Raw genomic sequence first — 27,807 nt, forward strand, 5'->3', positions numbered from 1 at the left:
CAGATGTTTATGAAGTGTCCTATATTTTGACTTTAGTGGAACCTTAAGTTTACAGATTTCAATATTTTTTCTAGATTACCAGATTGTACATAAGAATCTTTATGATGTTTGTTTGTCTTTAAAACTGTAAGTTCCAAAATGCTACGGTTATATACTTTTATCATACATGTATCTACATGCAATTTTAAAATAATATAACATAACTATTGGTCATTTAAAGTTCTCTAAAAGTGATTGCTGCACTGTAAAAGTTCTGATGTACCAGTAGTAATCTGTTGCTTTCTGCATAATACATTTGATTGGCTTTTTAAGTTCAACTGTTCTATTCATGGTTCTACATGTATTTGATATGCGTTTGCATTTCAAAATCAAATCATGCTGTTTCTTTTTTTAAACATTTTAGTAATACTGAATGTGCACATTATTAAGTCCATATCTTGGTTCTAATGCATTGTGAATAATATTAAAAATTTTAGCCTTTGGTGGTGGTCTAACATGTACATTAATCAGACTATATTTGCACATTTAGTCTTTGTCTTAGTCCTAATGCGTTGTGAAGTATATTCAAATTTCTAGCCTCTGGTGGTGGTCTTACATCTATCTTGATACCTCTGGTCCGCAATCTAGCCAGGGATGCCTCTGTAATGTCACGACAGTCTCTTACTTGTAAAGCTTCTAAACATTTTGCATATTCTCCTAAAACTCTGAAATGGATAAAGTTACAACACTGAGTATTACATTATTTTCAATGTAGGTCCATACATTTGCTAGCCCAGAATCAACTTTTAAGAGAGTTTAATGTATACCAACAAACATGTTTCAGGTATTGGTAATAAGGTGTAAGAAATGGTCATTTGGAAACATATAAAAATCTTTGAATACATGGTCTTCATATAATACATGACTTTTTCTCCTTTCTTAATCATCTGTGCTTAAGGTTCCAGACCACTAATTAAGACTTGAAACATGGTATGAATACCTTTTAATTTAATTTTTTTTCAATCAAATGTTAGGAAACTTTTATCTAATAGTCATAATTGCCACAAAACACAGATCAAGTTTGAGTTTGGTTGTTGTCGCTATTACCATTATAGAGTTATTCCCCTTTACAAATGGAAAAATTGCTGAATTTTCGTTTCTGTTCTCTAACTTAAGTTTTCCACCAAATGTTATGAAACTTATACACATTAACCAAAAAACTCAGATTGAGTTCCAATTTGAATGGCATCCCTTTTACCAGTTTTGAGCTATTTCCCTTTATAATTCATATGCATGCTAGGGGCATCACCTGTGGGGCATCATCTGTGGTCCATGAACACATTCCACATTTGTTTACATGTAATTGCATTCGTATTACTTTGATGTTTAACTAACATCTCTTTGTATAATAATTTTGAATGCATCATGAGGTGTTTATCAAATTTTTTTTCAACCTTTAGTTTGATCAATTAGATATCAGTTGTTGGATTATTGTTCATCATCCCTTTTTAGCTCACCTGGCCCAAAGGGCCAAGTGAGCTTTTCTCATCACTTGGCGTCCGTCGTCCGTCGTCGTCCGTCGTCGTTAACTTTTAGAAAAATCTTCTCCTCTGAAACTACTGGGCCAAATGAAACCAAACTTGGCCACAATCATCATTGGGGTATCTAGTTTAGAAAATGTGTGGCGTGACCCGCCAAACAAAACAAGATGGCCGCCATGGCTAAAAATAGAACATAGGGGTAAAATGCAGTTTTTGGCTTATAACTCAAAAACCAAAGCATTTAGAGCAAATCTGTCAAAGGGTAAAATTGTAAATCAGGTCAAGATCTATCTGCCCTAAAATTTTCAGATGAATCCGACAACCCGTTGTTGGGTTGCTGCCCCTGAATTGGTAATTTTAGGGAAATTCTGTCCATTTTCACTTATTATCTTGAATATTATTATAGATAGAGATAAACTGTAAACAGCAATATTGTTCAGCAAAGTAAGATCTACAAATAAGTCAACATAACCAAAATGGTCAGTTGACCCCTTTAGGAGTTATTGCCCTTTATAGTCAATTTTTAACCATTTTTCGTTAATCTTAGTAATCTTTTACAAAAATCTTCTCCTCTGAAACTACTGGGCCAAATAAAACCAAACTTGGCCGCAATCATTATTGGGGTTCCTAGTTAAAACTAGAGGCTCTCAAGAGCCTGTGTCGCTCACCTGTTACTGTATTTACTGATGTCAGTCATCTTGGTTGGTAGGTGGGGTCATTAGACACTTTTTTTAAATAGATACCATAGTGATGATTGTGGCCACGTTTAGTTTAATATGGCCCATAGTTTTAGAAAAGTAGATTTTTTGTACAAGCTACAAAAATGACGAAAATTTGTTCAAAATTGACTATAAAGGGCAATAACTCCTTAAGGGGTACTCTTACAATTTTTATCATGTTGACATATTTGTAGATCCTACTTTGCTGAACAAAATTGCTGTCTACAGTTTATCTCTATCTATAATAGTATTCAAGATAATAACCAAAAACTGCAAAATTTCCTTAAAATTACCAATTTTAGGGCAGCAACCCAATAACGAGTTGTCAGATTCATCTGAAAATTTGGGAGGGGATAGATCTTATTCTGATGGACATTTAAATCTTGAAAGATTTGCCCTAAATGTCTTAGTTTTAAAGATATAAATCAAAAACTGCATTTTACCCCTATATTCTAATTTTAGCCATGTCGGCCATTTTGTTTGGTAGGTGGTGTCATCGGACACATTTTTCAGACTATATACCACAATGATAATAATCGCCAAGTTTGGTTTAATTTGGCCATGTAGTTTCAGAGAAGAAGATTTTTGTACAAGTTACAAAAACTGACGAAAATTTGTTAAAAATTGACTATAAAGGGCAATAACTCCTTAAGGGGTTGACTGACAATTTTGGTCATGTTGACTTATTTGTAGGTTTTACTTTGCCGAACATTATTGCTGTTTACAGTTTATCTCTATCTATAATAGTATTCAAGATAATAACCAAAAACTGCAAAATTTCCTTAAAATAACCAATTCAGGGGCAGCAACCTAACAATGGGTTGTCCGATTCATCTGAAAATTCTTGAGCAGATAGATCTTGACCTGATTAACAATTTTACGCCATGTCAGATTTGCTCTAAATGTTTTGGTTTCAAAGATATAAGCCAAAATATACATTTTACCCCTGTGTTCTATTTTTAGCCATTGCGGCCATCTTGGTTGGATGGCCAGGTCACCGGACACATTTTTTAAACTAGATACCCCAAGGATGATTGTGGCCAAGTTTGGTAAAATTTGGCCCAGTAGTTTCAGAGGAGAAGATTTTTGTAAAAGTTTACGGACGACGGACGACGGACGACGGACGCCAAGTGATGAGAAAAGCTCACTTGACCTTTCAGGTCAGGTGAGCTAAAAATGTGTGGCGTGACCTGGCCAACCAACCAAGATGGCTGCCATGGCTAAAAATAGAACATAGGGGTAAAATGCAGTTTTTTGCTTATAACTCAAAAACCAAACCTTTTAGAGCAAATCTGACTGTGGTAAAATTGTTTATCTAGGCAAGATCTAACTGCCCTGAAATTTTCAGATGAATCCGACAACCCGTTGTTGGGTTGCTGCCCCTGAATTGGTAATTTTAGGGAAATTTTGATGTTTTTGGTTATTATCTTGAATATTATTATAGATAGAGATAAACTGTAAACAGCAATAATGTTAAGCAAAGTAAGATCTACAAATAAGTCAACATAACCAATATGGTCAGTTGACCCCTTTAGGAGTTATTGCCCTTTATAGTCAATTTTTAACCATTTTTCGTTAATCTTAGTAATCTTTTACAAAAATCTTCTCCTCTGAAACTACTGGGCCAAATAAAACCAAACTTGGCCGCAATCATTATTGGGGTTCCTAGTTTAAAAAATGTGTGGCGTGACCCGGCCAACCATCCAAGATGGCTGCCATGGCTAAAAATAGAACATAGGGGTAAAATGCAGTTTTTTGCTTATAACTCAAAAACCAAACCTTTTAGAGCAAATCTGACATGGGGTAAAATTGTATATCTAGGCAAGATCTAACTGCCCTGAAATTTTCAGATGAATCCTACAACCTGTTGTTGGGTTGCTGCCCCTGAATTGGTAATTTTAGGGAAATTTTGATGTTTTTGGTCATTATCTTGAATATTATTATAGATAGAGATGAACTGTAAACAACATTATTGTTCAGCACAGTAAGATCTACAAATAAATCAACATGAACAAAATTGTCAGTTGACCCCTTTAGGAGTTATTGTCCTTTATAGTCAATTTTTAACAATTTTCCTGAAATTTGTAAATTTTTACTAACATTTTCCACTGAAACTACTGGGCCAAGTTTAATATAGATAGAAATAATTGTTAGCAGTAAGAATCTTCAGTAAAATAAGATGTACAAACACTTCACCATCACAAAAACATAATTTTGTCATGAATCCATCTGCGTCCTTTGTTTAATATTCACATAGACCAAGGTGAGCGACACAGGCTCTTTAGAGCCTCTAGTTATTAATGTGCATAAATCTACCATAATTTAAGAACACTTAAAAATTCACCCAAATTAGAGAAATGAAATAATCAAAACTTTTTAAATGTCAGTTTAAAATTTTCTTTGAACCAAGAGTAAGTATCCTGTTTATTCAGATGTTGTAGAGTTATCTCTCTTGATACATGCAGAATTGCTATTCAGAGATTTAATACCTCATTCACAACAAGAACATGCTTTGAACTAGACTTTCATTCTGAGCTGGATTTGAAAAAAAAGATCAGATTAGAAATTTAGAGAACTACTGATTAGAGACTGTCCACTTCTTGTAGTTTATGGAATTGCGTTGATTCTCTTCAGTTAGAAGTAAAAGAACTGTACAAGTGGTTGATGAATAAACTTTATAAAACATGTAACTGTATGGACATGATGGACATCCAATCAAATAAAAACAATGTAACTTGTTTTGTTAATAAAATGTTCAAGAAAAATATACAATATTGTTTTAATTTGACTCATTGTTAAAGGCTCTATGGTAACCTATACATGTAAGCTTCTACATCGGCTGGTTTCTGATGGAGATTTATCTCAAACCATCATAACACACCTTTTTATTTTTATAAGATATTTTTTGTTTACATTTTATTGAGTGTATTTAAAAAGGTGTTGAATACATTGTACATGCTATTCAAAGTCAGATTTTAATTTATCTAGTTTTATTGAAATACTTGTATTTAGACACTTTATGAACTACATATTTTAACCTATTGTCTCCATTATTGGGCATTAAATAATGGATTTTACAGAGTTATCTGCCTGAAATACTTACATTATAGAAGAATTGGTTATCCTCCAACAGCCCTGGACATTTAGATGCTGTAATGATAATGCTGTTTTTGACAATATATTTAAAGAAAAGTCTGTCACCCCATAGATCTTGGCTATAGATAAAAATTTAAGGCTAAAATGGAAAAATATATATATATTAAAAAGACAACATCAAAATTAAATTCAGTTTCAAAGAATATGAATTTCAAGTCTTTCTTTTTTGAGATTTGTTTTTCTTAATGTGATATTGTGTATGTTGGGTTTTTTTTCTTTGCATCAGTCATTTTCAATTGTCTGATGTGATTTGCTTTTCAAATAAAATACTATAGTCATGCAAAGCTATGTTCTTATATTACATGTAGCAAAGTATGCATCACATTTGTTGTTTTCATCAGAAAAATCTAGGTTTTTGCTAGTTTGATGCGATCTATTACAATGAAAATTTTTGGAAAAAACTTAAACATGTTAAAACAGGTTTTGGTGGTACATGTATTGGCATGTGGTAACATGCCCCTCTTTTTTAAATGAGCATTACATTACAGAGATACATTTTGTACATGTACATGTAGAACATTGGTATGCAGGTGGAGTAACTCATGATGTTAAGCTGTATGCTCTTTAGTTTCTGGAAAATTATCTTCTATAATGATATGTGCTGTCTTTTATTTTATAATTATGAAATGTCAACAAAAAAATATATTTTGAATTTTATTCCAACTTACCTTTTACAGACTTGTGCAATTAACGTAACAGTATCATCATTCAATAACCAACATCCTGTTAAATCAAGCTGTTTTAGATTAGGACAATTCATTAGCACCACTGTAATTCCAGCTTCACTAACCCAGTGACATTCACGTAGAGATAATGACGTGAGCTGAGAACATTTGATAGATATTGTGTGTAAACAAGCGTTACTAATTGAAGAACAATGTGTTAAATCTATTTTTTGTAGTTTAGAATTATGTTCTAATACAGGTAATAACAATCCATCTGATAACCAATTCTGAGCATTCCTGAGTACTAGAGACGTAAACGATGTGTTGTCCTCTGTCAGTATCACAAAAGCTTTTGCCGTAATCTGTCCAACAACCCTACATATATTGCACGTCTTACAGCTTCGGAAATAGGCACCAACTAGTTCCTTACAGTCTTTTGAGACAATTCGAAGTTTAAATTGTGTGGATATAGGCAAGCATGGCATAATATATCTAAAGATGATATCTTCCCATGGTAGATCAAATAAACCAATAACTTCAATGCTAAAAATAAATATTCTCCTCTACATGGTTATGTATATATACATTTTGTACTCATATTATGTGTGCATTATACAGTTGTTGTGCTGTCTGTATTATTGCATATGTTTATGATGTGTTGTACAGATAAGATGCGGTGACAACAGGCTATGCATGCACTATTGTATCCAAAATGAGCTGATAGACATCAACAAGAGTACTTATCTCAAAGGTGGCAACAGTAGAACTTGTGGAGGACATAAGTATTACCAACAGAGGGTCACCAGTGATGGCTACAGGAAATCCTTCTTTCCAAGAACAATCATGGAATGGAATACATTACCTGCCAGGGTTGCTGAAGAGGGATTGGTTGAAGATTTCCGTTAAGGGCTACAAACAACACATTAATACCAGACTGAACGATTGACGATTGTACATAATTTTACCCGTAACAACCTGTTTTATTGTAAATACTGTATATAGCCTTAGGGGACTAGATATGTAATATCACCATGTGTAGTCTTGTAGAGTTTAAACTTTTCATTCAAGGACCCCAACTCTTATATGGAAGAATATAAAGAAGAAGAAGAAAGAAACATTGACATAATCATCAATGCTCTTCAACTTTGTACTTGAACTATTTTGATATGAGCGTCATTGATGAGTCTTATGTAGACGAAAAGCGCGTCTGGCGTATTAAATTATAATCATGGTACCTTTGATAACTATTGACATAAAAATGAGGTCAAATAAAGTATTTTATGGCCTAAATTTAACTTATTATGAGAATCTATATGTACGTGTAATACCTTTCATCTTGATCTTTATCTAAATCTTCAACTGTACCTTCAGTAATTTCCTTTGACATATCTGTAATTGATATAAAGAACAATAAAAGTTTGACTTTCCAAATTTTTATTCATTTTTATATGTGTTTTTTTTTTTCAGTAACGCAAGTGTACACTTACAATATATTATTGTTTGCTTCTTTTCATACATAGGATGACTGAATTTGTCAAAAATATTGATGCTAAATCCATGACACAGCAGGTAAATGTAGTAATATTTGAGTAACGCGTCATTCAAATGATTTTATTAAAATCAATACAAAAAATGAGTATGATAGACATGATACCTTAGGTACTGTTTGTAAAGCAACATCAGCATATAAATATGAATTCATTTTCTAAAATTAACTTAGAATATCATGAGGAAAAAGCTTTTATTTAATTCACACATAGAATGATTAATAGACATGATAGATACATTTACAATCCAATGAAACATTTAATTATGTTGTTTAAATCAAATCATTAGTCTCTAATACTGGGGTTATTTTCGTTCTCCATCATAGGTGCATTTTTGCTATTGTGATCCGTTTTTCTACAGATTTTTTTTTATATTTTGGTGATCATGGAAATTAATTTTTTTGTGAATCATGATTGACAAAAAAATCAACTCCTGAATCCTGATTAGAACACCTACAAACCTGATGAATATACATGACAATAGATAAGAACGGCGCTTGAAACCTAAAACTGGAAGTTGAGTTGTAGAAATGTAGCAGAACTGTACACATGTTGTTGATATAATAGAAAATTAGAACCGAAATATAGGGTGTTTTTTTTTTTAATTATTTATAATCTGAGCGGTAATACATGTTTCTATCATTTATACATATTATAGCCTATAGGGCCATTTAATTCATCATAATTGGGGGGAAAAATATTCTTATTATATGAGGCCATTCTTGGGTTGGATCAACTCAGGACAGAACGACTGTGAAGGATCAACTTGTGGTCAGATTGACATCTACATCTACATCATACAACGATCCATCAGCACATTGATTGACAAGAAAGCTAAACCTGTACATGCTGTAGTTACATAAAATGTATATACAGTATAATATACTACAAATTATGGATCTGTATTTTATGTCTTTAAAAATTATTAATGTTAAGCTTTATAATTAGTCCTTTCAAAACCTGACAGCTGGTTAGATCTATTCAGAATTATATATGTGACAAAATCATACATACTATTGAAATGTAATCAGCATGATATTCTGATTAAAAGCAAAATCATCAATAGACAAAAAGTGAGACAAATAGAGCACCTGTCAAACACAAGTTATGTAAAGTGTTGATTTCATCTATTTATTAAAACCAATATATATTTTATGATTTAATTTTAAATTCACATGGAATTCGTTTGTTTACAAATAAACAAAAAAATATTACTTTATATGATTGATTTTTGTGTGCTTTGAAAGAAATTAGCAAAGTTGAATCAAATGTACATAATGTACCAACACTTTAAGATACAATTTAACAATATCCGGAAATTGCTGGAAACGACCACGAAACTTATAATTTGTTAGTCATACCTATGTTTAGGAGAAACACGTATTGAAATTGAAAAAATACATTAAGTTTCTTGTTGATTCCTTACATGCCATCATATTTGCTTCACATTTCAATTTGAAAAGTTTTGAATATACAATAGTAGATTGAAAATCAACCGGAGTTCACCAGTGGTAATTACGGATATCCGGAAATTGTAAAACTATTTAGTGTTTTGAAAAAAAAACCTGTCATATTCCTCGAAAAATATGTCCTCAGAAACATCAAAAGAACAGAATAATGATGATTTAACAGAACAGGTAATATATCGGTATTCAGAATGTTATTTGTCATTTTAGGCAGCAACCATTTGATTTTCTGAAAAGGGGGGGGCTATGGTTTTTTTTTTGAAAAAAAAGTTTGTTTCCAGTTTTTGGAGTTTTTGGAGTTTTCTGGAATCAAGTCTTTCACTGGAAAAGATCGTTAAGTGTGAAAATGGGAAATGAAGTCTGATAGGAAAAAGGAAATTACATGTACATGCGCTATTATGGCAACGAGAATTAAGCTGGACATATGTTCTCACTAAACAATTACTTGAATAACGGGATCCAGGGATTGGATACACACTATATCATTTAAAATCTGTGCCTTGTTGAATAATTTGGTGTTGATAAAATAGTGTAGTTTATGTGACGTCAAAGACTCTGAATAATTTTAAGTCTGCATTAAATGGTGAAAATTTGAACCCATATAAATTCATATGTTTGTGTTAAAAGTGTTTCAGCTGCGCACACCTTAATACATATTTTTGATAAGTTTGATATATTATATATAAATATATTATTATGAGATGAGTAATCATTTACGACAACCCCAGATGAGGGGTCAGTAGTAGCCTTCAATGGCCTATGAAGCAACCTGAAGATAAAGGTATAAGGTATATGAAAAGCCAAGTACTTCAGTTTCGTATTTATATCTGTAGCAGAAGTCAAGCATGTGTCAACATGGTCAAGTGATTATCAACATTAAACTAATCATTGTAATGTTTTATGACTAAAAGAGAGGTGAAAGATATCACATGGGCATTCAAACTCATAAGTTGAAAATAAACAGACAATGCCATCATGGCCATGGCAAAAAAAGAAAAAGACCAACAACAGTTCACAAAAAAAAACAAACATAAAAACTAAAGACAACAATTAAAAAAAAGTCAACCAAAAACGTGGAGTGATCTGTTAAATGTGTTATCGAACTGTTGGGGCATGCAAATTGGATTGTACTTTTTAGACGACCGCAAATTTTGAAAAAAATTTCGTCGTATATTGCTATCACGTTGGCGTCGTCGTCGTCGTCGTCCGAATACTTTTAGTTTTCGCACTCTAACTTTAGTAAAAGTGAATAGAAATCTATGAAATTTTAACACAAGGTTTATGACCACAAAAGGAAGGTTGGTATTGATTTTGGGAGTTTTGGTCCTAACATTTTAGGAATTAGGGGCCAAAAAGGGCCCAATTAAGCATTTTCTTGGTTTTTGCACTATAACTTTAGTTTAAGTTAATAGAAATCTATGAAATTTTGACACAAGGTTTATGACCACAAAAGAAAGGTTGGGATTGATTTGGGGAGTTTTGGTTTCTACAGTTTAGGAATAGGGGCCAAAAAAGGGCCCAAATAAGCATTATTCTTGGTTTTCGCACAATAACTTTAGTTTAAGTAAATAGAAATCAATGAAATTTAAACACAATGTTTATGACCACAAAAGGAAGGTTGATATTGATATTGGGAGTTTAAGTCCCAACAGTTTAGGAATTAGGGGCCAAAAAGGGACCCAAAAAGCATTTTCCTTGGTTTTCGCACCATAACGTTAGTATAAGTAAATAGAAATCTATGAAATTTAAACACAAGGTTTATGACCATAAAAGGAAGGTTGATATTGATTTTTGGAGTTTTGGTCCCAACAGTTTCGGAATAAGGGGCCCAAAGGGTCCAAAATTAAACTTTGATAGATTTCATCAAAATTGAATAATTGGGGTTCTTTGATATGCCAAATCTAACTGTGTATGTAGATTCTTAACTTTTGGTCCCGTTTTCAAATTGGTCTACATTAAGGTCCAAAGGGTCCAAAATTAAACTTAGTTTGATTTTGACAAAAAATGAATCGGTTGGGTTCTTTGATATGCTGAATCTAAATATGTACTTAGATTCTTGATTATTGGACCAGTTTTCAAGTTGGTCCAAATCGGGGTCCAAAATTAAACTTTGTTTGATTTCATTAAAAATTGAATAAATGGGGTTCTTTGATATGCCAAATCTAACTGTGTATGTAGATTCTTCATTTTTGGTCTTGTTTTCAAATTGGTCTACATTAAAGTCCAAGGGGTCCAAAATTAAACTTAGTTTGATTTTAACAAAAATTGAAATTTTGGGGTTCTTTGATATGCTGAATCCAAACTTGTACTTAGATTTTTGATTATGGGCCCAGTTTTCAAGTTGGTCCAAATCAGGATCTAAAATTATTATATAAAGTATTGTGCAATAGCAAGTCTTTTCAATTGCACAGTATTGCACAATGGCAAGAAATATCTAATTGCACAATATTGTGAAATAGCAAATTTTTTTTTAATTGGAGTTATCTTTCTTTGTCCAGAATAGTAAGCAAGAAATATCTAATTGCAAGATTTTTTTTTAATTGGAGTTATCTCTCTTTGTCAAGAATCAACTTAAATCTTTTTTATACAATATACAATGTATATTCACTTTTTACTACCAACTGATAAATTAAAATAATCTTTACCATTCAGTGATAACAAGCAGTTTTTTACATCTTAATATTTTATGATGTATTTAAATGAGTAGTTAATGTTGCAAACTCCATTAGAAATTTTAATTGAGATTAGTTTTGGAATAAGGGAAAGGGAAATGTGATTAAAAAAATTGGGTTCAATTTTCTCATTTGAAATTTCATAAATAAAAAGAAAATTTCTTCAAACATTTTTTGAGAGGATTAATATTCAACAGCATAGTGAATTGCTCTAAGAGAAAACAAAAAAATTAAGTTCATTAGAACACATTCATTCTGTGTCAACTATTTAATCACAATCCAAATTTAGAGCTGAATCCAGCTTGAATGTTGTGTCCATACTTGCCCCAACCGTTCAGGGTTCAACCTCTGCGGTCGTATAAAGCTACGCCCTGCGGAGCATCTGGTTAATCATTACTGAGATCTATGTCGTTATTCAAATTATTTATGCCTAGGTGAACCTTGTAAAAAGACCCTTTTTTTTACAGATGCTACGAGAACCCTATAAGTATATATGTCAGATTCCTGGAAAACAAGTTCGTACTAAACTTGCAGCTGTAAGTAGATTTACAAGAATTAATGCATTTTATATTTGTAAAGTGATTTTTTTACAAACAAGTTATCCAATAAAATGTAAGAAATAAACATTGAGTAGAAATAAAACATCAGAAAGACAAACAACACTGAAAAACACAGAAAAATGGAAAGCATCAAATCAAAAAAACATGTAGAAACTTTATGATTGAGCAATTTAACACAACTTAATTAAACTGGCAAGATTTAGAGCAGTTATATGTTGTCTCACCCTACTAACTTCTTTTCAGCTCAACTGCCTAACAGAACAAACATGACCAATATGACCTATTGTAAATGTTTTTATTTTTAGATAAAAAAAATAAACAGACGTACTGTCCAGTTTTTAGTTTTTAGCTTTCCAAACAGACTAGAGCTTTTTTTTAAGGTTATTTTGTAGTTTTTAGTTTCAGCTTAATATCAGTACATGGTTGACCTCGGCCTACATTAGACCATAAGGGTTTGTCTTCAGGACTCACTGTTGCATTTAAAAGAAAATACAACTGCATACTTCAACACAAGGAATACAAGCATCAATGGTTGCCCAAAATTGTGAGATTTCATTGTGCATGTTGTGTAAAGTTATCTTTACCAAATTTTCCATATAGATAGAATTAAAAAAAACTTTGGCACTTTGAAGTTGTTGGGTAGCAGTCTACATGCATTTGTAATCCTGTAATCTGCTTTCAGTTGGTTTTTTTTACTTATTAATCTTCCTTTTTTGTGAGCTTATGCCATCACTTGGTGTTCGTTGTCGTCTGTCATCATCATTCTGTGGTCTGTTGTAAACTTTTTCAAAAATCTTCTACTCTAAAACTATTGGGCCAAAATACCTTCAAACTTAAATAAATGTTCCTTAGGGTATCTAGTAAGTAATTGTATCTGAAGTTTTGATCCATCGACAAACATGGCCACCATGGCTAAATATAGAACATAGGGGTTGAATGCAGTTTTTGGCTTATATCTCAAAAACTAAAGCTTTTAGAGCAAATCTGACAAGGGTTTATATTGTTCAATTGGTTAAGATCTATCAGCCCTCAAATTTTCAGATGAATCGAAAACAACCCATTGTTGGGTTAATTACGTTGCTGCTACTAAATTGGTATTTTTAAGGAAATTTTGCAGTTTTTACAAAAATATTCTCCTCAGAAACTAACGGGCAAAATTTAACCAAACATGGCCACAATCATCATTTGGGTATCTAGTTTAAAACACGAGCCTGGTGACCTGGCCAACCAACCAAGATGACGCCATGGCTAAAAATAGAACATAGGGGTAAAATGTAGATTTTGGCTTATAACTCTGAAACCAAAGCATTCAGAGCAAATCTAACAGAGTCAAATTGTTTATCAGGTCAAGATCTATCAGCCCTGAAATTTTCAGATGAATTAGACAACTGGTTGTTGGGCTGTTGCCCCTGAATTGGTAATTTTAAAGGAAATTTTGTTGTTTTTGGTTATTATCTTGAATATTTTTATAGATAGAGATAAACTGTAAACAGCAATAGTGTTCAGCAAAGTAAGATCTACAAATATGTCAACATAACCATAATGGTCAGATGTCTTCTTATGGAGTAATTGCCCTTTATAGTCAATTTTTACCAATTTTTTCATACATTTTTGTAATATACTTGCTCAAATTAACCATACTTGGCCACAATCATTATTATGGTATCTAGTTTAGAAAATGTGTCTGGTGACCTGCCAAACCAACCAAGATGGCCACCATGGCTAAACATAGAATATAGGGGTAAAATTTATATTTTGACTTATAACTCTGAAACCAAAGCATTTAGAGCAAATCTTACATGGGGGGGTTAATTGTTTATCAAGTCAATATCTATCTGCGCTGAAATTTTCAGATGAATTGGACAACTAGTTGTTGGGTTGCTGCCCCCAATTGGTAATTTTCAAGGAATTTTTTCTGTTTTTTGGTTATTTTCTTGAATACTATTATAGAAAAGAGATAAACTGTAAACAGCAATAATGTTCAGCAAAGTAAGATCTACAAATAAGTCAACATGATCAAAATGGTGAGTTGACCCCTTAAGGAGTAATTGCCCTTCATAGTTAATTTTTAACAGTTTTCATTAATTTGGTAAATTTTGGTAACGAAGTTTTTACAAAATATTTTCCTCTGTAACTAAAGAGACAAGTTCACTACAAATAGACCAAATTGTAAGTAGCAAGAATGTTCAGAAAAGTAAGATCTACAAACACATCACCATCACCAAAACACAATTTTGTCATGAATCCATCTGTGTCCGTTGTTTAATATGCACATAGACCGAGGTGAGCAACACACACAGACTCTTAAGAGCCTCTAGTTTTTTTAGCTCAAACAATAATTAAGAATGTAACCTAGTGTAAATCTATCACATTGCATTTTTTTCAGTTTTATTGTTTATGTTGTTTGTGTCAAGTTTCTTTTTCTTGGGCAAAGTTTTTCAAAAATTTCTATTGTGGTTACATATATATGCATGCATTTGATAAGTATTTTTTGTTATAATTGTAATAACACCTTTTTTGCAGGCATTTAATTGTTGGTTGAATATACCACAAGACAAATTGGCGATAGTTGGAGAAGTTACACAGATGTTACATAATGCTAGTTTATTGTAAGTACAATCTTAATAATAAAAAAAATATTGTCATTCAATTTATGGTACTTGGTGATTTTATCTTATGTTTCTTTCAGTTTTATGTTAATGCAATGTTGCATCTCATAACTACACTATATAATACATAAAAAGAATAACAAAAATTACCAAAAATGTTTTGACAGTACAAAAAACCTGCCAAATACTTACACCCAACTTTATATGTTTGTTTTTTCCCCAAAAATTAATTATACAATATAGTTTGCCAATAATGTGAAATTTTCAATTTATAAAATATACCTCATGACAAAACTGGCTATTGAATGTTATTTCTTTTATTTGTTGTCCATAGAATAGATGACATTGAAGATAATTCCAAACTGAGAAGGGGTATACCAGGTAATACAAATTATTATAATATAAAGTTATTGGTTATGTCGATAGATAAAATAAACAAGCACTGTTTTGTATGACATTCCTCTTATTACATAAAAGAAGATAAATATTTTGCTCTTTTGAAGAAAACAAGGTCTTTTAATTTATTTAGGACTATTTAGATAAACTGTCAAATTTTCAAACTTTTTATCTTTATTACACAAAAAAATGGAAATTAAACAGCATCATTGTAAAACGTGTTTGCACATCTGCACATCAAAACTAGATATTGTCTACCTATAGGATAAGTGTTAGAAATAAGGAATGATTTGATTTCACTTTAAACATGAAAGGGACAACATCCCTAAGACATTTTTTTGCTTTAATTTTGAACAGGCACATATCATGATCATGGCTAAGTTAGCTAATTTATCATAACTTTACCCCAATTTAAAACCTTCATCAGTTGAAAAATTTAATATGAACACTATAAAAAAAAGTATAAATTAAAAAAGTTTTTTAGTTCAATGAGTTTTTCATTACAGATTACTGTAAATTCAGAAATAATTGCGTGCATTTATTATTGCGATTTTGTCATTTTACACTTGAATGCGATTTTAATTTTTACGATTTTGAAAAAAGTCATGCTTAATTTAGTTAGAATATTACAAAATGTGAGTTTTAATTATTGCATTTACAACTCAGTCGCATTATTCGCAATAATGAAAACCTCGCAATAATTTCTGAATTTACAGTATCATAACACTATGACATGACAGAGAATCATGATTTAAACTGTATCAATGAATTCTCACATTTACTGATATAAAGCCAAAAGTACAGCTGCCTTCATACACTTTCAACATTTATACAATGATTATTTATCTTTTTCAGTGGCACATTCCATATATGGAGTAGCACATACCATCAATTCTGCAAACTACATCTATTTCTTGGGTTTACAGAAAGTTTTAATGTTAGAACATCCTGAAGCAACCAAAGTCTTTACAGGTTAATATTCATTCTGTTTGTAGAATTTGTCTATTTATATAGTTTTCACACCTGGTAGGTTAAATTACCATTTTATGCATTTGTACTTAAAAAATATGTTAACGTTTAAGTGATTTATTAGGTTTAAAGAGATGATTAAGTTTTTAAATGGATAAAAACACTATTTATTGCGTATAAAGATATGTTTAAGTATTTTTTAATGGATAAAAGCACTATGCATGCTATAAACAAGAAAAGAAAATTAATATTTTTGTTATCTCCCTTGAAATGAAGAATCGGATTCAATGATTATGTATGGTCCTTTAAAAGAAATGAAGATTACCAACCAGAGCTTATTCATTAGTCTATTTGCCATTTTCTATTTTTTACTCTTTGACAAATCTTTACAAAGTTTATTTTGATTTAAAGACTATGAGGTTAGAAGATTCATATTTTTTTGGAATTTGATGGCATCATGAATTGCAGCTGTGATATCTTCTGATTTATTTCAATTAATCCTACAGCAAATAACACTTTTGTCTAATTCTATAATGATGTTACCAATCTTAACAAGCTTTAGATGGATTAATGTTTATCTCAAAATTTTCAACAAAGTAAATTTTACACACAAAAAAATAAACATTTTTGGTTTGAAAATTTTGTAAACTTGCTCACCTTTGTTTTTTAAGATCAACTTTTTTTTGGCATAGGCAGACATATTTTGGATATAGAGAATTGCTGTTCTGGCAGCCAACATTTAATTCACATGTCTTTCTTCTGAGAAGATTGAGCTAAACACCTTTTCGCGACATGGATGAGCATGCCAGCTTAGTTGTAATTTAATGAAGAAAAAATTAAAAAATCCTAGTTCAATCATTCAAAAATTAAAAGAAGAATTCAAATAAAGTAGAAAGAGTTTTTACCCTTTATATGTGTTAAATCAAAGACTTATTGCAAGAATAAACAAATACAGGACACTACACCAAACACCACCAATAAATTAAAATATAACCAATTACATTAACTGAGACCAAAAAGGGCTATTGGATCACCTACATTGTATAGATACATTTTGCTATTATTTCACAAAACTCTTATTATGAAAGAACAGGAACATTTATAAATACTTGATGAAGGCAACTTATGTACTTTGTTTCAGAGCAGTTATTAGAGCTTCACAGAGGACAGGGTATGGATATATACTGGAGGGATTCTGTAGTGTGTCCAACAGAAGAGGAATATAACATTATGGTTATAAGAAGTAAGTCATTTTTATACGACCGCAAAAGTTGAAAATGTTTTGGTTGTATATTGGTATGATGTTGGCATCGTTGTCGTCATCGTCCGAAGACATTGGGTTTGCACACTATAACTTTAGTAATTGTAAGTAGAAATCTATGAAATTTAAACACAAGGTTCAGGACCATAAAAGGAAGGTTGGGATTGATTTTGTGAGTTTTGGTCACATCAGTTTAGGAATTAAGGGCCAAAAAGGTCCCAAATAAACATTTTTCTTGGTTTTCCCACAATAACTTCAATATAAGTAAATAACTTTAATATAAGTAAATAGATATAAATCTATGAAATTTTAACACAAGGTTAATGACCACAAAAGGAAGGTTGGGATTGATTTTGGGAGTTTTGGTCCCAACAATTTAGGAATAAGGGGCCAAAAGGGTCCAAAATTTAAATTTGTTTGATTTCATCAAAAAATGAATGATTGGGGTTCTTTATTATTTATTATATGCCAAATCTAACCTTGTATTTAGATTCATAATTTTTGGTCCTGTTTTCAAATTGGTCTACATTAAGGTCCAAAGGGTCCAAAATTAACCTTAGTATTGATTTTAACTTAAAATGAATTCTTGGGGTTCTTTGATATGCTGAATATAAAGATTTTTTATTATGGGTCCAGTTTTCAAGTTGGTCCAAATCGGGATCCAAAATTAAACTTTGTTTTATTCCAAGAAAAATTGAATATATGGGGTTCTTCAATATGCTGAATTTAACCATGTATTTAGATTTTTAATATTTGTGCCCAGTCATCAAATTGGTCCGCATTGAGGTCTAGAGGGTCTAAAATTGAACATTATTTGATTTCACCAAAAATTGAATTCTTGGGGTTCTATGATATGCAGAATCTAACCACGTATTTAGATTTTGGATATTGGACCATAATAGGTAAATGTCCAATTTAAAATTTTAAAGTTTTTAAGTTTAAGTTCTTAGACCACATTCATTCTGTGTCAGAAACCTATGTTGTGTCAACTATTTAATCACAATCCAAATTCAGAACTGTATCAAGCTTAAATGATGTGTCCATACTTGCCCCAACTGTTCAGAGTGCGACCTCTGTGGTCATATAAAGCTGCGCCCTGCAGAGCATCTGGTTAGTTGATAATATTAAATATGAAAATAAGAAGATGTGGTATATTTGCCAATAAAACAACTTGTCACAAGAGACCAAATGACACAGAAATTAAAAAAAAAAACTATTTATGTCTAGGTAGGGTCTCCAACACTGACCTACAAATGTATGTAATATATAGTTTACTTTTGTGTTTATTTTAGTTTAGACACCATCTAATGTTTCACTTTCTTTGTTGAAATTCTTTTCCTTTAAATAACTGAACATGCACAGTTCATGCATTATCCATCTGCAAAGAAAGGAGTTAAATTTAAGTTCATATGAATATGGATTCAGTGAGGTCCAATTGTTTACTCGCAAATGAATAATAATTCATCATCAATGTTTCTTAGCTTATTTTGAAAATGATGAACCTTACTGGCCACTAAATGTGAATTATTATTTCACTTTTATTGACTTAAAATTTGTTCAATTAATTCATTCTGACATTCTTAATCTTCAAGTCAAATAATTTTATGGTGACTTAATTAAGATTTGGACTATTTATTTCAGAAACTGGTGGTTTATTTGGACTAGCTGTAAGATTAATGCAGTTATTTAGTGAATGCAAAAGGTGAGAGAAGTGCAAAAGTATATTTTACTTTTTAAAAATGTTTGAAAACTAGAACTGGAAGACATGATAACAGCAGGCTCATAGCTTTGGACAGGTACTTAAGGATGTTTGCTTGTCATGTTTTGGAATTTTTGTCAGATTTTCGGAATCTTCTGGTTTTATCCAATTGAATGCCTTAAAAAATTTTGTCCATTGACCCACATTTTCTCTTTAAAAATCATTTACATGTATAATTATAAGCTGTCTGTAAGAGTTAAGTATAATCTTTATTTCTTAAGTGTTTTTGAGAACTTAAACTTGTTAATGATAAAGCTAAAGAAAAATCGAAAGAGAGAACATTTTCCCGCCAAAATGTCAATCAATAATATCTTGAAAAGAAGCACATTGACCTTTATATTTTTTTGGCTTTTTTGGTTCCTTTATTAATCCCCTATCACATGTATCAATATAAATAAATGTGATGAAAAGTTTGTTATTTTGAAACTGAGTAGCGAACTTCCATGAATTATTTGTGAGATGTACATATTGAATCACAAATTTTGTTGATGATTTATGGTAATTGTATCAGTATTACCAGTGCTACATATCTTTTACTTTATAACTGCATGTTAAATGTTCCATTGTTCTGTATCTTTCTTAATATTTCTTGGGGCTGTAAGATAAAAAATATTTTGATTCTGCATCAGTTAAATATACAACACACCAAATATAAAAATATATGCAGTGTAACCTGTGTATCCGACACACTGAGGAACCAGAAACAAATATTGGATTAAACAGGGTGTCTGAAAACTAACTTTTTTCCAGCAAGGAAAGGCAAATTTTTGGACCATAAAAATATGGTGTAAAAGCAGGATGTTGGAATACTCAGGTGTGAGATAAGGCAAGTAACACTGTACACAGTATAAAAACTGTTTGAAGATGTATAAAACCAGTGTATTATAAAGTTGAATCTCACACACATAACATGCAATAAAATCTTAATGAAACATTTAAAATGAAGTAAAACATTGTTTACCTGTATAAAAGTTTCAAATAAAGGCTGACACAGAGATTTTTTTGTGCCTTGAAGTTCTAATATTTAAAAAAAAAGTTTTAATGATGCTGAAACAGTTTATAAATTTGAGGTATCATCATGGTCAGATAGACCCTATGGAAGTTTTTCTGCAACAAATGCAGTGTTAAGTTCTAATCTACTTACAAAAATTATATATTTGCAAACATGAAGATCTATAAAGAACAGATTAACCACCTGATTGTTTAAATTATACTAGTTAGGGATTGATTCCAAAGTTTTTCAAGGGTGTCACCAAACAAACTTTCAAAATATTCGATTTTTACTTAATTTATGTTTAGATCATTATTAAGGTAGCATTAACAATGATAACACATGTACATGGTTTACAAAATTGATTCCAATGTTATTTTCATTGACCACTTGATTTCAATGTTTTATTTTAGACATAAAATGGTCATCCCTCATCATTATTTTTGTTTAATGTCTGTGAGCAAAAGTGTAAACAATCACAGCAAGATCTAAGTGTAAATCATACTTTACATGCATCAGTTTTTATCCATTTAGTCATTTCTCACCCTTTAGTCCTAATTACATGCATGTATATCTCAAAGTTTCAAGAGGTAAACATTTAAAAACATGTAAAAAAATAAAATTTGACAGAGATTTGTAAAAGTTTCAGTATATGATTTAGGATGTTAATTATGAATATAATGACAACATGGACACAGCATTTGTATTTTTTCATCACAGTAGCCAAAATATTGTTTGTGAAAACTTGAAAATAACGTTTAAACATAGAAACATAAATATATAAAATTGAAGAAGGAAAAATGTTCACAAATTGAAAATTGTCTCTTCAGTTTCACACCTCAACATCAAAGGAACTGAAATAGTAATTAATGGTCATGATTTATTGTATAAAGATACATGTCAAGGTACATGTTTAATGCCTCAAGGTAAATTGTTTGTATTGAAAATAGAACGACAAGCATATAATTAGTGATAGACTTATTGGTGAATTAATCAAAATTTAAATTATACTCTATAGGGACAAAATATTTTGCCAACCTCAAGAGGGTTGGGAGGAGGGGGAGGTTGTCAAGTGCCCCCAGTGACATGCCAATGTATCTGCCTCTGCTTGTATAAGTTTTCTATAAACATGGTTTAAATTTTATATGATATTTCTTTATTTCAGTGATTTTAAACCTTTATTAGACTGTATGGGTTTATATTTCCAAATAAGAGATGATTATGCTAATTTGATTTCTAAAGAGGTAAGTCTAAAGGTTTATATTAGATCAGACAACATAAATTCAATATGCAAAAAGTTAGAGAACAACATGCCATAAAACAAGTCCATGTTCTGAAATCTTTACATGTGACATCAGCAGTGTTGATTTATGAAACCCTTATACTTTAGATGAGAGAGAAAATTATAATTTATAATTTTATTGTTTATTTGTCTCATCGAATCTGTATTTCCTTTTCATTATGAAGCAAGATCCCCAAAATTTACCATCATAAATCCAGTAAGTATAGATGCTTTTAAAGTATCAGTGTTAAAAAGTAGGTCAACTGCTTTTGTCACTTTGATCTTTACTTCTTTGTAAATAAACTCATCATAGATATAATATGTTTCTCAGACAATCATTATTTGACCTTGAACTTAATCCCATGGTTAAATGACTCTTGACAGGTCTTTATGATTACGTTCATTTGTTAATAACTATTTTGATACATCTAGTTTACATTAAAGTTGATTATGAACTGTTCATGTTAGTATGTCATGACATTCGGCAATTTGATGTGAATACAAAGTATTTAAAAGGCAATGTGGGGTGTGTATTTATGCATACAATGGAGACAGCAGCTCATCAACTTAATAAGACTAACAAAGATATCTTAAGGTCTTCATATTGTCATCAACAGTAGACACATGTACAGTCTTGCATCACAACTATTCTCAATAGAATGCAAGATGCATATATGTTAAAAGGAGGGAATGTTATACTGGTTTACCTATCTGTTCATCTAACTCTGAAAAATAATTCCGTCAGCAACTACAAATTCCAGTAGCCCTTTTCACAAAAAATCTTAAGTGTAAAAATAATCTTACGATAAAAATATTTAGTTGAATTGTTAAGAAATATTTTAGACTTACGACAAATTTTATACTTTTTGTAAAAAGGGCTACAGCTTCTTGGTATATGGAGTTAGGCTTCAGATAACTTTTCATTTTCAATACTGTTTATTGACTATTAATTGATTGACTGAATCTATTGACAATAGGCATGCTTGTTATAGGTAATTGTAAACATAAACAATACCATGTACATTACTAGTAGTCATTCATAGAAATCTGCAACAGTAAGCTAAATAAAAGCAGTTAATTTCACAGCTTTTTTCTTATTTCAGTATGAGGCAAATAAAAGTTACTGTGAAGATTTAACAGAAGGAAAGTTTTCCTTTCCTATAATTCATGCCATCAGAAGCAGTCCACATGACAATCAAGTACTAAGTATCCTTGCCAGATGTGCTACAATTTCTACTGATGATGATCATATGAGATAGCACTTATTTGTCATATCAGTTTTTTATTACCCAATTGTTGTGGAGGGGCAATAAGTTTTACCATTTTTTGTCTGTTTGCCCATCTGTGTGCTGAAATTGGTTTCTGTTCTCTTAATTTGTTTTGCCTCAACCAAATTATAAAACTTATACACAATGCTGATAATGGCAAAACTCAGATCAAGTACAAATTCTGGTGTTAGTTATACCTTTCTTGAGTTGTGTCCCTTTATAACATTACATGCTAGTGTTGGGCATCACCTGTGTCTCATGTACACATTCCCAATTTATTTAATGTTATTTTAATCATTAAGAAACAGTAATTCTTTTGGTGACCAGACCTTGTGTATCATGCATGATATACATCTTTTCGTCCTGGTGAGTAACTCTGGTTTACAAGGATTGCTATATATGTGATACGAATTATGATTGTTATGAATATTTTAAGTTAGTTATTTGAAAAACATTCATATATCTTTAAACAGACTTATCACTTTTATGTGGGGACATAGTATTTTCAGGAATAGCCATGATAATTATTTCTAAGTTTTAATCAAGTAGAATGTTAGTGCTATGTGAATAACTAAAAATGCTTGGTATATTTAAATACATGATCTTCAAATTGTTGTGTTCCTGGGGGAAAAATGACATCTCAAAGCAAATATCTATATATCATAATGTCAAATAGTGTGTTTTCCCCAAAATGACCCTAGAAAAACCATGTGAGTTCGTGGTCTAGTGGTTAAGACCGATGGCTACAGTGCTGATGGTCCCGAGTTCGATTCTCACTCGGGGTGCTAAAAATATCAGTACATCAGAAGGGTAATTTTCACCCTCTCACACACATCTCTGGTACCCAGACCGGAGTTTAAACTAGAATGGGTACTTTGGAGGCCTCGGTTGGTCAAAGATGTCCCCTACTTTGACCTGGAGATCAATCTTCTGAAATCTCTCTGGTTTGTCTGTTTCCACCGAGTGGCCTGGTGGTTTTCTCCCGAGTTCTTCGGCTTCCTCCACCATAATAACAGACTTCCCTGTGTCTCCTAACACTCCCTCTGTGTTGGGTTGGGGATTGTCCTGGTGGTGGGTTGTATATAAGTTAGTGACACATCTCCATTAATCCTGATAGGGAGTGTACACAGATTCCACTGTACCCTCGCAGCAATTGAGGGGTGCTCCGTTCACGGAGGGATCTTCATACTTACATACATACATACATGGCAGTTCATTCATAAAATCGAAATTGGAATCTCTTGTATGAGATGGTAAAAAAAAGTATTTCAACCAGAAAGATGTCCTTGAGTCTACATACAGATATTTGTGAGAGGCAATTGTCTAAGTAGATTTATTTATTTTCAATTTCAACATGGCAGAAATTGATAAAAATGTGTATATATCTGCATGTAATAGAACATAATCTTCTTAACTGGGTCACTGTACTTTTAAAAGTGCTGTTTACACAAATTACTTGTTTATCTGTTAAATACGGTTTACAGGAAGGAAATATATGTTTTAGTATGACATTTTAATTTAAAGATGTAAAAGTCTGCATATTTCATTTTTTCAAGCATTGATAGCTAATATTTACAAAAAAAAGACTCTCTTTTTTCTATTTCACAATATTTGATAAATATTCAGAAATGTCTTTCTTCTGCACATTTTCTTAGCTTCCTTAACTATACAAGGTATTATTAGACAGAGAACTACAGACCACGATGTGAAAAAATACTGTGTGGACTGTTTAGAAAAAATTGGATCTTTTGAATATACAAAGCAGACATTGATTAAACTTGAAGAAAGGTGAGTTAACAATTGAAAGTTTGGTGCTCATTAAAATTTTTGAAAATCCAACATCAAACAATGTGAAAACAATGTTAATACCATCTTCATGGAAATGGCTTTACTGATTAAAGCAGTATGTTATTGTTATACCCATAATATCCCCATTTTGTAATACTATGTCTGTCTTGCTGTCTTTTCTGTGATGAGTTGTAATGTGTGAGCATTTCGAGTTGGAAGCTAAGGGGGTTGTATAAACATGGCTTCTTCAACAATGACTGAATTTTACATTCTAGCTTGGTTTTATGGGACTATTATTGAACAACAATATTTGTATCTGTGAGACCTACTTTTCTGTTTGCTGAGATTTTGAAAATTTCAATATCTTGAACAAACTTTGAACATTTTTCACAGATTTCTTTTGTACTACTTACCTATTGACTTTGTATACAGTCAGCAGCTTGATGGGTAGTAAAATGTGAATGCTTTTAATAAGATCTTTCCCATACCTATTTCCTGTTTAGCTGATACTTTATGATACAAGAAGTATAATCTTTTAGTAAGCACAACAATTTTGTGCATACTTTTTGATAAATGGATCTTTCAATGATTCTTGGTTGAATTATGTGTTCTTTTATTGGAGTTTAAAAGCACCTATGAAAATTTAATAACAATAATTGTTATTAACCCATGTGAAACGCTTTAAGTTATGAACTGAACTTGAATGATTCAGTATCCTTATTATGTACATCAATAGCCTAATGTTAGATAAACTAATTCAGTCAAAAATCAAACGAAAAAGGTGTATTTGCATGTGCAGCTTTGAGGTGGCAGACCATGTGACCTAAGATAAGTAAAATTTTACTGTTAACTGGCTTGTAAGCTTGAAGTTAATGTCCAGTTCTAATGTACATTGTAAGATTTCGGTTTGGAAACTAAGATGGTTGTATAAACATGGTTTCTTCAACAATGACTGAATTTTATATTCTAGCTTGGTTCTATGGTACTATTATTGAACAAAATTTTATAAAACTAGGTGCTTTTATGCATCTTTGGGAATATACAACTACCCACCAAAGATAGGTTTAATTGACTGACATTTTGTTTAAAGGACCTAGGTAAAGTTTTATTTTCAAATTCTCACATTAGATACAAAGTAATGTGCAGTCATTTAAAGGATGAATAAAGCATCAGGGAGGGACCAGTATAAAAATTTGTCCTTCTAGCAATATAGGCTTCATTGACTTATATTTAGTGTTTAGTTGAGTAATAAAGACTGAAAGTCGTCAAAGTATAGACAGATTTTCAGATATGATGACTTAGGTGTACAAGTCTTTTACTTTCTAAATAATGGAAACGTGTGTAATGCAGTGTATTTGAAAATCAAAAGTTGAATTGTTAAAAACCATTAAAAAATAATTTACCAAGAAAGCACCTAAATATGTCTTTATGGTGAAGGGGGTTTGACTTATTAACATTCAATGTTGTGTTTCCAGGTCAGATGAGGTTTTGATATACCTGGGAAGTGATAATTTATCCTGGTATTTAAGGGTTTAATGCATCAGATTTTAATTTTCTGGTGAAAGCAAAGCAGACAGGATATCTCCATGAAAATAGATTATTTTATCTTGGAATATAATTTATTCATTTGGATGTTTTTACTCAATCCTTCATAGGACTTATGTATATTTTTTTTATATTTTTTTGTTTAGATCCTTAGAGTTGATAGAGCAGCATGGAGGAAACCCTATTCTAACAAGTTTATTTAACGAACTCAAGAAAATCTATCGAAATGGTAATTGATGATTGTGACTCATAGGCATTAAAATGGCATATTTATGAACAGTGGACCATTCATTATTCGTCTTATTTCATGTACATGTGCAATAAATTTTTTAAATAATGAGTTTGATTTTTGTAATGCAACAATATAGTATTAAACTATTGTTATTGGTGTGTACTTTTTCGCATTATTCATAATTTGGAACCTTGTATAATAAAATCTTTATCTACATGTTAGAGATATGGATATAAGGAGTACTGTTATAGAGGGCAACAAATGGTTTTACAAAGTTAAACAGTTAGATCCCTTACATATATAAATTATATGGGAAATTACTGCTCTCACAACATCTTTTCTGTTCAGAGTTTCCTCTTAATGAAATTCTGTGTTAAAGGATTACATCTTGGATCAGATCCCAAACATTGCCTGTAGATATAATACCAGGCATATAATTTGGTATGCCAGATACATGTTTTATCTACATATGACTTTTAGTCATCGCTTGAATCAAAACTGTCAGGAAGCCAAATCATATACAAAGTTGATGAGCATTAATAATAGATTATATTTAAAAGTTGTACAAATTATATTTTACACAATCTTTACACAGGATTAGAAAGCCTTATATAGTGTTTTGAATATTTCAACGTTTTATAAACAATAAATATTTTCAAAAAAGGAAGAGATGTTAGAGATTCCAAATTCGATAAAAAAAAAATAAAAGTGACAATGCAATGGCAAAAAACAATAAAAAGACAAACAACAATATAAACAGAAACAACATTGAAAACTGAAGATTAGATTAACACGAACTCCACCAAAACGTGGGAAGATCTCAGTCAGCTCTGAAAGGATATCAGATCCTACTCCACAAGTGACGTCTCCTATGTTGCTAATTAAAGGCAACAGTAGGATACCGCTGTTCAAAACTCATAAATCCATGGACAAAAAACAAAATCGGGATAACAAACTAAAACCGAGGGAAACGCATTAAATATAAGAGGAGAACAACGAAGAAGAACTGCTAATATAAGTACCAACCTGCTGATAAGTCTAATTTGGATTGTCACATTCGTGGATAAGAGGACGGAGTTGTTATTACGATAATTTGAACATATTCAATAACAGTCAACATAATCATACTTGCATTCGTCAAATTATCGAAGGGACGATTTGAACTTCACCACTAGGAACTCTTAATTTAATAGAAAACTTGTAAGCAGAAACCCACTATCATGGAAATCAAAGAAGTGCATGTTAACTCTGAAATATCGTATCAAATGGCAGATTAATACTCAAAATGAAGGCACTACAAGAATGCTGCTGCGTAGATATAGAAAGTCCAATATTTGGAGGCTGCAATCATCTCATCTTTTGCCATTAAGTTTGTTCTCAACCGACCCTCATTGTCCATTTG

At 31.4% G+C, this 27,807-nt stretch overlaps 2 protein-coding genes across 2 annotated transcripts; one reads left to right on the plus strand and one right to left on the minus strand.

Moving 5' to 3' along the window:
• On the minus strand, positions 1 to 8,701 carry LOC134725516 (F-box/LRR-repeat protein 15-like). The gene is made up of 5 exons (XM_063589389.1): positions 8,622 to 8,701; positions 7,389 to 7,449; positions 6,064 to 6,603; positions 5,343 to 5,474; positions 1 to 704 (listed from the first exon to the last, which is right to left on the minus strand). The coding sequence occupies exons 2-5, from the start codon at positions 7,445 to 7,447 to the stop codon at positions 512 to 514; spliced, it is 924 nt and encodes a 307-aa protein (XP_063445459.1). The 5' UTR covers positions 7,448 to 7,449; positions 8,622 to 8,701; the 3' UTR covers positions 1 to 511.
• A 202-nt stretch (positions 8,702 to 8,903) lies between these two features.
• LOC134725517 (geranylgeranyl pyrophosphate synthase-like) lies at positions 8,904 to 26,513 on the plus strand. The gene is made up of 11 exons (XM_063589390.1): positions 8,904 to 9,244; positions 12,213 to 12,281; positions 14,829 to 14,914; positions 15,249 to 15,295; positions 16,166 to 16,282; positions 17,421 to 17,522; positions 19,182 to 19,242; positions 21,456 to 21,534; positions 22,676 to 22,778; positions 24,514 to 24,628; positions 26,320 to 26,513. The coding sequence occupies exons 1-11, from the start codon at positions 9,194 to 9,196 to the stop codon at positions 26,408 to 26,410; spliced, it is 921 nt and encodes a 306-aa protein (XP_063445460.1). The 5' UTR covers positions 8,904 to 9,193; the 3' UTR covers positions 26,411 to 26,513.
• The last annotated feature ends 1,294 nt before the right edge of the window (positions 26,514 to 27,807 follow it).

Source organism: Mytilus trossulus, chromosome 7, assembly GCF_036588685.1.
Source record: "Mytilus trossulus isolate FHL-02 chromosome 7, PNRI_Mtr1.1.1.hap1, whole genome shotgun sequence".
NCBI classification, from domain to species: Eukaryota; Metazoa; Mollusca; class Bivalvia; order Mytilida; family Mytilidae; genus Mytilus; species Mytilus trossulus.